Source organism: Barbatula barbatula (genome assembly GCF_947034865.1).
Source record: "Barbatula barbatula genome assembly, chromosome: 3".
Lineage (NCBI taxonomy): Eukaryota > Metazoa > Chordata > Actinopteri > Cypriniformes > Nemacheilidae > Barbatula > Barbatula barbatula.
Window position 1 is genome coordinate 22,142,852 of NC_136764.1, and position 15,437 is coordinate 22,158,288.

A 15,437-nucleotide genomic window follows, 5' to 3' on the forward strand; every position below is an offset into this window, starting at 1 on the left:
ACAAAGTATTTAGTAAAACAAACCTAAAGACTTCAAACTTCTTCAACAAAACTCTATATCATCATAAAGTACAAGCTATTCGTTGTTAAAATCATTTATTGCACCAGATTTGTAGAATGACCTTTCTGCATATAACTGTTTACAATAAGAACGCTCATTGTCAGTGGAGATGAAACATAAGAACATTGGAGATTTTATTCAAGCATGACAAAATAACAAGGAGACTACTCGCTTGAACGTAAAGTCTTTATTTCGAACATTTTAACCTTGATAGTGTGATTTCTTTCCGACTCAACTTACAGTGGAGCAAAACACAGACCAGAAATAAACAATACGAGTGGCAAAATGCATCCTAAATGTCACATTAGGACAGAATCCAGTCTATTTAAAAGTCATGTTGGCCTTTTTACGGTTTCCAAGCATCGACTGATATGTTACAATGCTCGCAAAAGCAGAATCCCACTGGACTCGTGCTGGATTGAACATCGATCTGGACCGAGACATTTGGTCCCACAGTAGGTTCACAATCTTGAAGTTGCTTTAAGCATGTTTATGGAGTTCTTTGTGCTAAATACGTCTACGTATCCCTTAGTTGTTATCAATTAATGATCTAAAACAAAGGGGAAAACAAACACTTGAAGGGAAACGGTCCATCCCTCTCCATGCGAAAACACTTGAGCCCTATAAATGTCAAATACCATCATCATCAAATATAGTACAGGTGGCATTCATTAATACATATATTTCTTTTGTTAATACAATAATAGTTAAAAACCAAGTGAATGCTGGTCTCCCTGATAGGGTGAAGAGAAAGTAAGTGGCAGGGTTAGTTCATTCCGAGTCGTACTGAGTCAGTCACTCACTGCTGAGTTCCCTTGAAGTTTAATTCAAATAGAAATGACCTAAAACAAAACCACAAGAAATCACATTCCACAGTCACAAAACAATCTCATCCTAACCAATCTTAAACGCATTGTGTTTTGTACAAAGCCAACAACTTTTGACCAATCAGATCCATGTATGAAGAGTCACATGTGAGCTTAATGATTTATGTAGAATAACCAGAGACCGTGTTGTATGATGTCGTAAAAGAAGATTGACAAGGACACTTTCCCGTAAGCGGAGGCATCAGTTTAGTCAGATTTGGCATTAGTCAACAGTTGGAGAGGTACATCAGTCCCATGGATATGAGCACACCGGCATTAAGAGACTACAAGTGTAAAGAGGTAACAAGCACTTTTCCTAAAATAAGGCCTTCAGAATAAGGATGGCTTGGTTCCGTCAGGCCTGTAATTCAAATCTACCGAATGCATATTTTGATTGTGTATGTATACGAGATGAGATGCTGAAAACCTTTACGTTTGGTTTTAATCCCTGATCAGCATGCCACTATGCTGGGAATTTCAACATCATTGTATTCTTCCTCTCATCTTTTGCTCCTTCCAAAGAGATGATTCTTTTTTAAAACAGTACACTAAAATGTCTAGAGCTCCATCACTCTGGCTCCATAAGCAAGCAGGGTTAACATACATTTGCACACTTGTACATTATACATACGTACATAAATATACACTTACATCTGTGCGTATGTCTGTACAAAGACACACTTAAAATGGACATACATAGAATTCTATATGTGTACACATACACAACGTTACAGCATACATGTTAAGTGCTAGATTCCAAGAATAGCTACTGAAAACCCAGTTTGGCATGCTCGGTTGCCATGGCTACGATAATACTGGTAGGCAGGATAACACAGTTTATGAACAACACATAGTTTACACATTTCACCCTCGTGGATTAAGGGAGCATGGGTTTGATACTTCATGTTTTGTTGGTCTGGAGATTGTTTGGACTCAGCAGCTATGTACAGAGGCAGTGCCCACAGTTCAGTGTGAGGCCAGAGAGAGAGCCGAGCTTGAGCTAGTTGCAAAGCCTTACACCTGCTGATCCTATGCTGTCAATCCGACAAAATGTGGACAAAGGACATTGGGAAGACCCCTTTCCTGTCGGGTTGCCCCTCTATGTGCCCGATCTGTAAAACAGCAAAAAGAAATGTTAGAATTTAACATTAACTTTCCCCAGCATTCACAGAAGTTTCTGGCATTTGAGCCACGGCGCTTCCACAACAGTAATATTCCTACACCTATTTAGGAAAAATAACCTTGACTTTTATCATGTTTTCCACATGTCTTGTTGTCATGCTGTCAGTCTTTTACATTGACTACGTTTACATGTGCCCCGTAATGTGATCATTTCCAATAATCCGAGTAAGGATTTAATGGCAGTTACATGCTTACATGACACCAGCCAACCTCTCTCTCACGTTTACATGCCGTTTGAATGATTCAGATTATTCGCAATAATACACAGATGCTCTTGGGTACAGTGCGTTACTGGCTATCGTTTTAATATATTCCCGTCAAATGCTAAACGCCTTCCTCCAGATGTGTTTCACAGTGATTTGGCGCTGTGATAAATATAGACATATGATGAAAATGCCTTAGTTGCGCTTGTGTACGTTGTGTTTTAATGAGCTGAATCGCATTATTTAGATCGAATGATTGTGTTTATATGAGGTCAAATGTAATCTCAGTATTGCCTAAATCCTATTATGAGGGTGCATAGAAACAAAGTAATTTAATTTTTACTTTTTTCCAATAAGCAAACGAAAACCTTTATTAAAAACATTTAAATATGAAATATGTATAGAGTAACTCGGTGTTTGAAATAGATTTAATGAAACAGTTCAGATATTAATGTACGGAAGTGTGAACTAAATATACTGTATGTCATATTGACTACTTTTATGGAGTAAAACAAGGACGAGTAACTGTTGAGAAAATGTTCAATTCCAAGACATGACGGATTTACTTACCCACCACTCCTGGTCCTCTTCTCCTGTAACAATGATAACCTCTCCCTCCGCAAAGGTCAACTCATCATCATTATCCGCTTGACAATCGTAGATGGTTTTCACGCGCTTGACTTTCTTTGCCTGTAAAGAAAGATTACTGGTGTTGAACATGTTAAACTATTCCAAAAACAACCCAATAGAAACATGCCAAACACACTATATAAAATGTAATGGATGTAATGGTTTTAAGGGAAAATATAATGGTATCTACTGGTGTGGGATGGATTCTATTGGTGGGATGTTATCTGGGAGATAAGTCCTACTGAAATAATGCCCAAAAACACAACAAAAAGGAATTTTGTAATAGTTTTAATAAAACAATATGATGGTTTATATCGTTTTTTTTTCAGCAGGGAGCCTACAACATAAAATGTCATGGCATTCTAAATATTCAGAAACACCTCTCACTCACCACTGTGTTTATTTTCCGTGGCATAGGGACTGGCATCTCCACAGCTCCTGCAGGTGCACCGTTCGTATCCTCAATAGCTTGTCTAGGTGACAGTTCCTCCTGTTGGCCGGATGACTGCCCGTCTGTCAGCTGGGGTTTGGGACTCGTTTCCTCCTGCGTCGGTTGCCTCTGTGCGGGCTCGGCCGCAGAAGTCATCGCAGGTTTGGCTGGGAGATCAGAGAGCTGCGGCTTAGGTGGAAGATCCTTTAGCTGGGGTTTCGGGGGTAGATCAGCAAGCTGAGGTTTTGGTGGTAAATCCGACAGTTGTGGTTTCGGGGGAAGATCCGACAACTGCGGTTTAGGTGGGAGGTCCGAGACGGGTGGTTTCTGCGGCACCTCGACTTGCACCGTGCGCTCGGAGGGTTGCGGGATTTTAGGAGGGGGCTCAGTGGGTCTGGTTATTGTATCTGAAGCTCTGACGGGTGGCGCGTCCTGGGCCTGTGAGGGTTTCTGCAGCACATCCGCTCCTGGACTGGTCTTGTCCACTGAAGGGAGGTGGATTGTGTCAATCTTTCGTAGCGACACTGAAAGAGGATGAACATCGTGTACAGGTTAACATAACACAGAGTATATAACATAGATTTAAAAAAAAGATAAAATATGTAAATACTTCCTTATTAGTTACCTTTTTGAGGTAGTTTGGGAAGAACTCGTGGGCCAAATGCTGCTTTTGTGTTCACAGACGTAGTGCTAAAATAAAATTGTTCCACCGGTTTATGTCAATGTATCAATGACTAATAAAAACAAACTAATATCTTTTATACATGCAGAGATATCAAAGTGGTTATAGTGTGCAAGTCACACAGGAGATGCATTTAATGTTAGAAATGTGACGTAAAACATAACGTAAAAATGGTTCTTCAATTAACCTTGACTGAACGGTTCTTTGGGGAACGTAACATGGTACTTCTATAGCAAAATTGTGAAGAACACTTTTAAGCATCTTTATTTATTAAGAGTGTAGACTTAACGGGACAGTTCACCCAAAAATTGTAGTTTCGTTTTCTACTCGGAATGTCAATGGTGCCCCAGAACTGTTCGGTTACAAACATTCTTCCAAATATCTTCTTTTGTGTTCAGAGGAACAATAAAATGTATACAGGTTGAGTAAATGATGAGAGAATGTTTGTTTTCGGATGAACTATCCTCTTAAAAAAGTGAATTTTGTATCTATTTGGCTGAAAGTCAGTGTGGTTGTGCACCTCTGCTGCTGAATTCCCTCAAACTTATTGGCAGGAGACGTCCGGTTTGCAGAAGCGTGTGTGGTTTCACTTCCTGTGAGGTTCAAAATATAAAGAGGTTCAAAGTGATACTACAGATCTTCCATATGTTGGAATATGGACAGCATGACAGCACAGCATCTTTTGTTCAAGCATCCCTGTGACCTTTATTGATGTCACCAATATATTTTAGAGTTTTTATTTTAGCAGGAAAACCTTTAGAATAAATCGATGACTTTATTTTGCATGGTTAGGCAAGCACTGCAGACTGCACAAACCTTACACTTCACGTTTAAACAACATAATGGCAGTATGTAAAAAGTACCTGTCCATAAGTGTAGAATAAAATAACGGTTTAATGCTAAAATCAATATAGGTCACTGAAAAAAACACAACATGAACAAATGAGAACAAACCAACTATTGTAATTCCTTAATGACAAGAATGACAAAACAAAAAGAAAGCAGCCATAAAGCTAATAAAAAAAAGCTCAAGGTGAACCACTTTAACTCTCATTGGGGGGTGAGGAAAGAAACTTCTGAAGTTAAACCATCCTAAAAGCGACAGCAAAATTGCACCATTTCCTCTTTTCGTCAAGCTGAGGTGTCGGCATCGCTTTATAATAAAAATATAGTTTCTGTAATCAAAAAATTGAGGCGTTGCCACCTGGACGCACCTTTGCTTTGGGAGCCCTGCAGCACGGGACTGGGGGGGTCAGAGAGGGCGCGCTTGTGTCCGGGAGGAGGAGGAGGAGCTCTCTTCTTAGACAGAGTTGAGCTCCCTCCTACACTTGATTGAGACGCCAGTGGCAGGGAGGTGGGCGGTCCAGAGGCCGAAGCTAAAAGAGAGACGAGCTGACATTGTTATTGGTCGAGAGGCAGGAAGTGAGGGTCGAGCACTATGGGGAAAAGCTACACTATCATCACTGTATGTGGAGTGTATGGTACATTTAATACCCCCCCAAAAACAAGAAAATAATACAGTAACACTCAATGCAGGCCGGTGCTGGAGATGAATATCAAGACGAAACCATACAGCGTTGCGGAGTTACACATTCCAGATGGGTTCATGCAAACCGTGATCTTGATGTGAGTGTATTTCCACCATCTAGCTTCTGTCCTCTGTATAAATAACCTCCCCCACAATTAGAGTTTAAGAAAATACGTTAGGTACATGCATACTGTCAATCTAAGATCTTTCCGCATGCTCTGTAGTGTAACAGTGGTCCATGCGCTATGATCTCATAGGCGTCGTACCTTTTGTCGTGGGCTTGCTGGCTATTGTAGGACCCTCCGATATGGGAGAAGCTGGTGTTTCGGTGGATGTGCTGTAGACAGGGTTGGCAAACGCTCCGTAGGAGAGTCTCTGTTTGTCCCTGTGTCCTAAGTACCCCGGCAAAGACAGTTTCTCCTGAGGAGACACGCTCGAGGAATGACAGAAGCTCTGAGGACGAGGAGAACGCTCCTTCTTTACAGGACTGGGCTGAGAGAAAAACACAAGTTGTTTACAAAAGAAACACATTTCAGAAGACTTGATCCATGAAAACTAAAACTATTGGCCACTTTTTGGCATGTTCTGGTTGTCAACGTGGAACACGTTCACGAGTTTATACCTTTAATAAATGACCTCAGGACTAGCTAGATGCCACTCACGCAGGTCACACCAACCTTGTCATCCAGGTCGTCGTCACTCTCGTCGATTTCCTCCAGCCGCAGGTTCCACTCGCATTCCACGTGGACGTGAGGATTAAACCTGCCAGCCGCTGCCTCCGCCAGCTGCACATTCAATCACAAATCCATGAACATAATGCACATGATGCGTCTTCTCTTCTCACATCGCAAAACGTCTTGTTTTAAACAATTACATCGGACCATACAGCAATTTTTGTGGGGGAAATGATGAACAATATCATCAATAAAGACCTTTGTATTATTTGATCTTATTAGAAATCTGAAATACAAAGCTTCACACTCACTAGCTCTTCACACTGTGTATTCCTCAATCGTCTGGCGATGTCCAACGCCGTCTCTCCATTCTGATTGACTGAAAACCGACAACACAACAGTGTTCACTAAAGCATGTGAATAATTCAGATTTTCATCACTTATGAACATTGCAATATGCATGAATTACATATGAATGTGCAGATTTAAATTGAGCTTCAAACCTGTGAGATATTTAAGTGCCGAAGAGAAGAATCTGAGGAATGAAACGTTTTGAAAAACAAGCTTCCAAGCATTCAGAAGCTTGGCAGTTCACCTTCAGATCTGAATAGGCCATATGTTTTTACAGGCCTTCATTTACAGCGTACCGGTGTCAACTGTTGCAGACGGTCCCATAACCTCTGCAAGTTATTTTAGTGCTTACATAGTCTGAATACATAAATTGACAGTACTTTTGCAGCCTTATTTCAAAATATAGTCAGAAACTATGCATTAAATGCCAGAGATTACAGAATATTTCGTACCGGTTCACTTTTCGGCAATATCTAAGCGTTTGTAAAGATGCTTTATGGAGATAAGTTGGTGACACTTTACAATAAGGTTGTTTTATAAATCGTTAGTTAACATTAGCTTAACGTGGAAAAATTTAGATTTTCAGCCTTTATTAATCCTTGGTAATGTTAGTTAAGGTGAACACAGTTATTCATGTTAGTTCATGGTTAACAAGTGTTAACAGATACGGCGTTTGATTGAAAAAATGTATTAGCAAAAGCTGAAACTAACATGAAGTAGGATTAATAAATGCTGTAGAAGTATTGTTCATACTTCATGTTAGCAAATTCATGAACTAAATGTTAATAAATACAACCTTATTGTAAAGTCTTACCGATTAGTTTGTATAAATGATCCCAGGTAACAAATAAAATTGTGCACTAAAATACACTTCATGCTCCATTTTCACACATTAAGTTTGTATGCGTGTTAAGTTTGTTGTTTGATATGGTGTTTCAAAATAACAGTCAAGTACACTTAGATCATATTAAGTTTTTAAGGTGTGTTCAACGTATTAAATGCATTGCATGTGTGTTAGTTAACAATGAACCTAATGTACATTGTCCAGGTCAGGCTAAAGATGTTTGTACTTACCTAGATCAATAGATGGCTTTCCCCTGAGCAGCAGTTTGAGACACTCTGGCTTCTCATATGTGCAGCAGTAATGCAAAGCAGCATTTCCACTCTCTGTCTGTCTGTCTGGAGTCCCACTGTGCGCACACACACACACACACACACACACAGAGAGAGAGCCACATTATTATCTCTTTATCCTTCCTTTATGAGTCAATCCACTGCACACTTCACATTATTCTGTCTGGTACCTGTTTTGGACGAGGAAGTCCACCAGATGCAGTGAGGTCTGGTCTGCGGTCCGTACGGCAAAATGCAGCGAGGTCTCTCCCGGGTCCTGTTGGCGGTGGGGGTCAGTAACAAGGATTGCTTGAAATAACATCGCTCAGAAATAATACCATTGACTTAAATATGCTGTAAAACCTTCTCATATACATTACATTTCATAATTTGCCATTTTGTATTAATATGATTTTGATCACACACCAAGTCCCATTATCACCAAATAAACAGCTATTCCATGACTGCCTGACAGGAAAAATGTATTGAGTACTCAGAGTTAAATACCGGTCCTGCTTCTGGAAACGGGTCCATAAGCTCCACTCCATCTGCATAGAGCTGAATAAGGGCCATCAGGTCTCGGGTCCTCACGGCCTCGTACAGATCACCCTGTCTGGCTGTGGCTGTGGTTGCTGTCCGCCGAGCAAATCTGTGCTCCACGTACTTGGCGTGTATGTATTCCTTCCTTTCGGTCCTGTTAAAAAGTTTGTCTTAAAACTTCACTTCAAATCACACAGCAAGTTTTTTTCTGAAAAACAGTTTTTGTGTATAGAAAATATGGGACATTGTAATGACAGAAGTCGCACACACTTACATGTCACTTGATGGTGTTGGTTTGGGGGATGGACTTGGTAGGTTGCCTTCCAAGATTTCGTTAAAACTGCTGTTACCCACATTTTTAGCAAGCTGTGGAGAGATGTAACACACCCATAGCAAAACTATGAATTAGTATCTCTGTATTAACTGCTGTGAAGTGACACCACTTGCATAAATTCAGGTCTAAGACCACTGGGGAAAATACTGGGGAGATTTTATTTCTCACAACATTTAACTCCGAGTAACTTAAATTAATTACAATTATAAAGGTAAAAATATGTGATCCATAATATAAAATATAATTTTTAGGAAGAAAACAATTGTGGTCATACTAGAAATGCCAGCATATGTTGATAATGAAACAAGAAAATATGACCTTAATAAATGATTTCGCATAAATGAATAAAACATCTCTTTCGGTTTAAAAGCGATTTTACATTAATTGTCTTCATTATTATCATTATTTATATATTTTCTAAGGTGGTAATAATAAAGCCAGATTTTCAATGTGGTCTCAGACTATTGGCCAATTCCAACACATGACATATAAAAGGACAACACACTTGATATACTAAACAGGAATTACCAAGAGTTCAGAGGTGCCGAGTTTGTCGAGCTCCATGGACTGGATCCGTGAAATATGGACTCCCATTTCCCTGTGGATCCCTGAACACTCGATGCAAGTCAGGATGCCGAGGTTAGTGGATAACCATTTGGGCTCTTTAGTGGAATGGGAAAAATTTGAACTTTTGTTATAGCTGTTGATTTTTGTGACCTGCAATTCACTTCAAAGCCACAAGGTGGAGCATGAATCTACATTTGGACACTTTTCTGCACAGACCAAATACATATCTTGAGCTCACCTGGTGCTCCACAGTCACAGCAGACTTCATTTCCAGGCATGCGTAGCACATCTTCGATGATGGCTTTGGTCAGGTCTTCCAGACTGTCATCCCCAGCGCTCTGTTCTCCACGGAAGGCCATGTTGAGAGCCTCCTCCTTACTGTTAGTCAACACTGAGATCCATCTGCACATCCCACGTGCAAGTATATGTGCATTAATGTCTTGCACGCCAATACAGATGGATGACATGCAATGTTATGTGAAAAAACATTGCTGACACGCAAAGACAAATGTTTAAACACAAGTATTAAATTAAGTTGAATATTGTGATGATTTTGATTTGTCCATTAACTTCTCATAGGTTTCAGGGTCTATGTCATGCTTGTCGTGTGACCCTAGTATGCACTTTATATCGAAAAGCATTAAGATTCACACTTACATCACAAACTCCTGTTCATCCTCTGCCTGGAAATGATAAGTTCTATTATCTGAAGAGAGAAAGAGATGGTGTTATTATGGAAGAAGTGCATTATGTTATCAGTCACTGTACACTGCTTTCAGTGCTCTCTGCCTGTGTAATGGAGTTAGTCTAGCTAGCACTTGGCACGGATGAAAGTACTCTGAAGTGTGTCAGGGAGAAATTGTTGCCGCATGGCCACTCACGGGAGATCAGGTCAAAGCACTTCTTATCCTCTCCGCTGGGTTTAACCTGGCAGGTCAGCAGATTCAGTCTCACCGGCTGCCTGTTGGACTGGACAAGGAAAATGGACAGTTTACAGAGTGAGTAAGTGACCCGGAATTCAACAGACACATCACATCTGACTAGGGATGTAACCATTAACTCGGCACGTAATGCAATCCACGATACTTATCTCACCATACGATACCCGTTTTTTTTTTTTTAAATGAACAACTACCCTTTTATTATTTCTCCAATGCCGTAACGCGTCTTACCATATTTCGAACATCAGGTTGCAAAGTAATAGTACTGACAGGTACGCCCACCTTAGGTGCGTTAACATTTTGGCGTCTTAGTTAAATCATACCACGAACGGATTTGTGGGAGTGTGGTTACACGACGCGTTTCAGGCAGGTCCGAGTGAGCATTCGCTTTTAGATAGAATTTGTTCCGACACTTCAATTTTTGCTACTTTAATACTTGCATGGGCAACTTATAACACACCAAAGACACAGAAAAACACGTATTCGTGCCATATGACCCCTTTAAAATAAATCCCAAATCAAATAAAAAACTAATAATACAAGTCTCTTTAATACAAACAAACTAAGACTTTGGCTGTGGTTTTACTAACTTAGTTTATTTTTTATCCACTTTGATCTAGTTTACAGTAAACACAGCGGCCCCTGTTGTTCAAAACATGTATTGCGGTTCATTTAACATCTCAACCGACTTGAATCATCACATTTACATTTTACATTTAGTCATTTAGCAGACGCTTTCACCCAAAGCGACTAGTTCGGGGAACAATAAGCGATATGTCATACAAAGCGCAATAGTACATCACATATTAAAATCGATTTTCAAGCGGCGCAAGGTGAATCGTTTCATCGCTACATCTGACAGAGTCTGTCATTTATATTAGACCACTTTAGTGAATAAGATAATAGAGGTTAACTCGTCCAGAACTTGTTTGTTTCAGAATGGATTGCATTTATATAGACAGAGCTAATGGCAGAAAAGGGCATTACATTAAAACACTATCAGGAATATTGAGTGTGAAATGCAATAGCTCCTGACAGTGTCTGCCGAGCAACACATAACACCAGAAAACTCATAGACCACCTGGGGCCGGAGCATGCTGGTTCTCCTTCGCTAATATCATTAGTGTATGAGTCACATCGCACCGGGTGCGTGTTTCTATGGTAACAGGGCAGCGCTAACTCACACACCCCAGATTTTTGAGTGCTGAAGTGGGACAGGTTTTAAATTTAATACAAATTTGGGCAGCGGTGGTGCTTCGCTGTGTTTATATAAACAGTCTGAAAACGCATCTTTTATTAAACAATCAAACAGATCTTTTTATGAATATATAAGTAATACGTTTTTTGAGACTCATCACCAAGTAACTAAGAACCTTTATTAAACCCATTACGCGACTCTCCTGAATACTTGCTTCCGATTGGTTGCTGTGTTCTTTAGGGCTGTCAAACGAATAATCGCATCCAGAATAAAAATGTTGTGTTTATATTATATATGTCTGTGTACTGTGCGTATTCATGTTGTAAGAATAAAAACATACACTCACATGCATATATTACAAAATAAAATAATTATAAACATTATTTCGTATATCTTGGTAAATATAAGGAAGTACATGTATATATTTACTAAATATGTACACATGAATGTGTTTATAAATGCAAAATGAATATGCACACAAAGACATATATTATGTAAACACAAACCTTTATTCTGGATGCGATTAATCGTTTGACAGCCGGAGTGTTCTCCATTTTCTTCATATACTGACTGCTAAACCGTAAATTGGTTAACTCGATATTTGATGTCAACTTAATTTTTTATTTGGCGCACAGCCACGTCATAAGTGGGATATTGTATAGTAAGCCAAACAATATCACGCAAAAAGATTCCCATACAAATTTGTGCATTTTTATCCAAAGCGACTTCAAACTAAATACGTTCATTCATGATGTGTGTTCCCTAGAAAGGCAACCCGCAAACTTTGCATTGCTAATGTGATCCTCTACCAATAGAACTACCGAAACATAATGATACAAGACCCATCTAGCTATTCAGTTGAGCGCCACAGCTCAATGTACCACGACATTACAAGGAAAACTTGGTTGTGCCTATATACAGAATTCTGGGTAATAGTGTAATACTCACTGTGGCATGAGAGATAGTAAGGTTGCCATTCTTCACTGAACACTTCCTCCTCTGCCACACCTTACGGATCCTATACGAGAAAATATCTTTCGTATCATCTCAAAGATAATTGGAGAAGGAAACTTGTAGTTACAGCGTCTTATTTAATGTTTATGTACTCGGCTAAAGTGCTGCCAGTTCCATTAGGCACTGTTAAAAGGCAATTAAGTGGCACACTATACAGGATGTCTCAAAAAATACATTTGACTGCATTCCACTTGGATTGGTGTGCAAACCCACCCATCACTCTTCTTGAAGAGGTAGCCTTTCTTCTCACTGCCAAACTCTTTATTGCCCTGCAGCTGGTGCATACTGTAGCCACTCTGCTTGCTCTGAGAATCCTGCACATCATCGCACACGCACACACATAATCTCATTCACTGCCACGTTTCACACACTGTACTGAACAGATATAAACACTGTTGTAACCGATTTCAATGAATAAAACATCTACAGCGGTGTCCAACATCTGAGACCACTAAACTAAAGCTTTCTGAAGAATTACAGGAAATTTCAGTCAATTGGAGACCAAGACTGTGCTTCCACGCTTCCCATTGTAATACATTGTTATTTGCATACTTGGAACGTTCTCAAAGCGTTCTGCAATAACACAGAGCATCGGTTCTGCACGAGCGTGCGCCAACTTAAATCTGTCATTTTAGCCAAAGTGAGAACAATTACTATATCCTGAACTTTTTATATCAATTCTTAAAAGAACAGTTCACCCAAAATGAAAATTCTGTCATCGTTTCTTATCCCCCAGGTTGTTGCAAACCTGTATAAATGTCTTTGTTGTGCGAACCACCGAGGAAGATATTCGGAAGAACGTCGGTCACCAAACAGATCTCGTCCCCCATTTACTGCCATAGCTGGGAAAGTAAATACTATGGGAGTCAACGGGGGATGAGATCTGTTTGGTTACTGACATTCTTCCAAATATCTTCCTTTGTACATTATTACAGGTTTGCAACAACATGAGGATGCGTAAATGATCACCGAATTTGAATTTTGGGGTGAACTATCCCCCTAAAATGACTGATAATTTGTTATAACAAAGATGCATTTTCACTAGTGGTCTCAGATGTTTGGACCCACCCATTATGATAAAGGATGGTAAAACAAGCTTCCTGGCAAAATCACACATCTCTTTGATGGACTTACTCTCCTAGACTTCATTTGGAAGGCAGTGAAAGAAAAAGAGGAGAAGGAGTTAGAAATGCAGACGTCTGATTATTAATGCAATGCACAGAATAAAAATACCAGCGAACGCAACGTCACAATCATCCGAGGATAATACAAACACAGAGCATTGTGATTCGTTCTGGAGCAGAGCGTCCAGTTCAAATGGACATCGATTCCAAACAAAACACATTCAAGATCAAACGCTGTACTCTACAGAAGCGCTTCTGTTGTCACTGTCCGACCCCAATGTCCACATTTCCTCTCTTTCATGAGAACTTGTATGCTCGCGTAAAACCACTGAAAAACTCGGAGGCTCATAATGGCATGACACGCATTGGAAAAGGACTCATTCTCACTAGGGGTAAAAGTAATCCTGTGTTTTCCTGTGTCGTGTTTCTTTACTGTGGCTTCTATTAATTCTTACACTTTTAATAATACACCAATGTTGTGTAAAATCGGCAAAAGCAAGCTGGTGTTTCAAAAGGATCTTTACATGCCATTGTGGATTAAAGACAGAGGTCATAGTGTATCTACCTCTTTCTGGTCCAGCTGTAAAGAAGACTTGATGAGATCTCTGAGAGCAGTGAGCTGTTTTTTCTCCTCATCCTGGGTCTGTTTTATCTGACAACACAGAATAACGTGTTATTATATACGGCCACATAACAAACGCTGCATTTCAAGAGGTTTTCATAACACTGAAAACTCGCCGGACGAGACACAGACATTTATGACTTTTTGGAAAGAACGGTTTATTTCAGTACATCAAAAATGTTTATGTTCCTAAATATAATATTATTCACACAATCCTTTCATAGGTTATCTAATACCAAAGGATTTCACCGTACAGATAGGTCAGATGTCAATATTTGTGAAGATTTTAAAGCATAGTTTTCTATAGTCAGGTCAGTGAATTGTCGAATTCATAACGCTCTATATTCCACATAAATGGGCATGAAAATTCAAATATAGTAACTTTTTGTGGTCAGAGACATCCCTTCTTCATTTGTGGGTATTATTGCTTCTGGTTTGCACATTTTAAGTCACAGATCTTCTCCAAAGTATGTTGTCTCTCAAAAACATGCATCCATCTTGGTCACATCCATAACAAATCTTTTAAAATAGGAAAATTGTCCATAGACTGATATTTTTTATATCTGGACTCATAGTAAAATATAAACCGAGGATTTAATATATTGGTAACAAATACATTCTCTGAGAATTCATATTTCAGGTTTTGACACAAAATGTTACATCCATAAAAGTGGAATTGCCCAGAACTAAAAACAGTTCTGAGCTTAACTGAAGATATGAAGGATGGCTAACTTACATTATAAAGATCCGCTGCTAACTTCTCGATGTACTGCTTCAATTTATCAGCCGTTTTCAAGCCGTCCTGGAAAAAACTGTGAATAGACATCAACTGTTAAAGCCAATTGATTTTTCAAACATTTTTTATATTACAGCAATTCCACACCGTGCTTATCAAAGATGCATTGGTACCAATCTAAAAGCTTGAATTCTGGGAAACTTACTTGCACTGTGCATGATAATACTTGATGAGATTCTGGAGGAGATCGACTCCTTTCTTGGTTTTAATCTCGTTCACTTTGATCAGGTACTGTTGAAAACAGTGAGCAATACAATACGCATAAGACGTGTGCAAACCGAAATACCCAACATCCTTTAAAATACATTTTTTGTGTTCTGTGGAGAAAGTCATACGTGTTGGAAATGACAAGAGAGTGTAAAACAGTTTTATCTTTGGCTGAACTATCCCTTTACCAAAATAAAATTATTCAGATTCAAGAACTGCACCAGATGGATATAAATGTTAATGTCTAGTGTCTATGCTGCATTGTCGTGTGACACATATGAATGCATCTCAAAAGAGCTCTTGGCTCTCCAAAACGTCTAAAGTGAGCACAGCCGTCATGATGAGAGTAAAACAAAAGACGACCCAAACTTGCTG

The 15,437-nt window shown here is 39.4% G+C and overlaps 1 protein-coding gene across 2 annotated transcripts in view; it reads right to left on the bottom strand.

Annotated features, from left to right (window-relative positions):
- Positions 1–229: 229 nt before the first annotated feature.
- The window catches only part of asap1a (ArfGAP with SH3 domain, ankyrin repeat and PH domain 1a), a 36,097-nt gene continuing 20,889 nt past the window's right edge, over positions 230–15,437 (bottom strand). Inside the window, exons 8-29 of one of the 2 annotated variants that reach the window (XM_079453178.1) lie at positions 15,001–15,086; positions 14,796–14,871; positions 14,003–14,089; positions 12,527–12,627; positions 12,248–12,317; positions 10,042–10,129; positions 9,818–9,866; positions 9,399–9,562; positions 9,122–9,255; positions 8,534–8,625; positions 8,227–8,413; positions 7,911–7,996; positions 7,681–7,796; positions 6,567–6,634; positions 6,259–6,366; positions 5,848–6,073; positions 5,268–5,429; positions 4,574–4,646; positions 3,997–4,061; positions 3,333–3,895; positions 2,882–3,001; positions 230–2,038 (exon numbers count right to left, since the gene is read on the bottom strand). In XM_079453178.1, the coding sequence (XP_079309304.1) occupies positions 1,964–2,038; positions 2,882–3,001; positions 3,333–3,895; positions 3,997–4,061; positions 4,574–4,646; positions 5,268–5,429; positions 5,848–6,073; positions 6,259–6,366; positions 6,567–6,634; positions 7,681–7,796; positions 7,911–7,996; positions 8,227–8,413; positions 8,534–8,625; positions 9,122–9,255; positions 9,399–9,562; positions 9,818–9,866; positions 10,042–10,129; positions 12,248–12,317; positions 12,527–12,627; positions 14,003–14,089; positions 14,796–14,871; positions 15,001–15,086 (2,796 nt within the window). In that variant the 3' untranslated portion in view covers positions 230–1,963. Of the gene's footprint in view, positions 2,039–2,881; positions 3,002–3,131; positions 3,183–3,332; positions 3,896–3,996; positions 4,062–4,573; positions 4,647–5,267; positions 5,430–5,847; positions 6,074–6,258; positions 6,367–6,566; positions 6,635–7,680; positions 7,797–7,910; positions 7,997–8,226; positions 8,414–8,533; positions 8,626–9,121; positions 9,256–9,398; positions 9,563–9,817; positions 9,867–10,041; positions 10,130–12,247; positions 12,318–12,526; positions 12,628–14,002; positions 14,090–14,795; positions 14,872–15,000; positions 15,087–15,437 lie in introns of those variants that run through there. The other variant, XM_079453179.1, reaches the window with a different exon arrangement.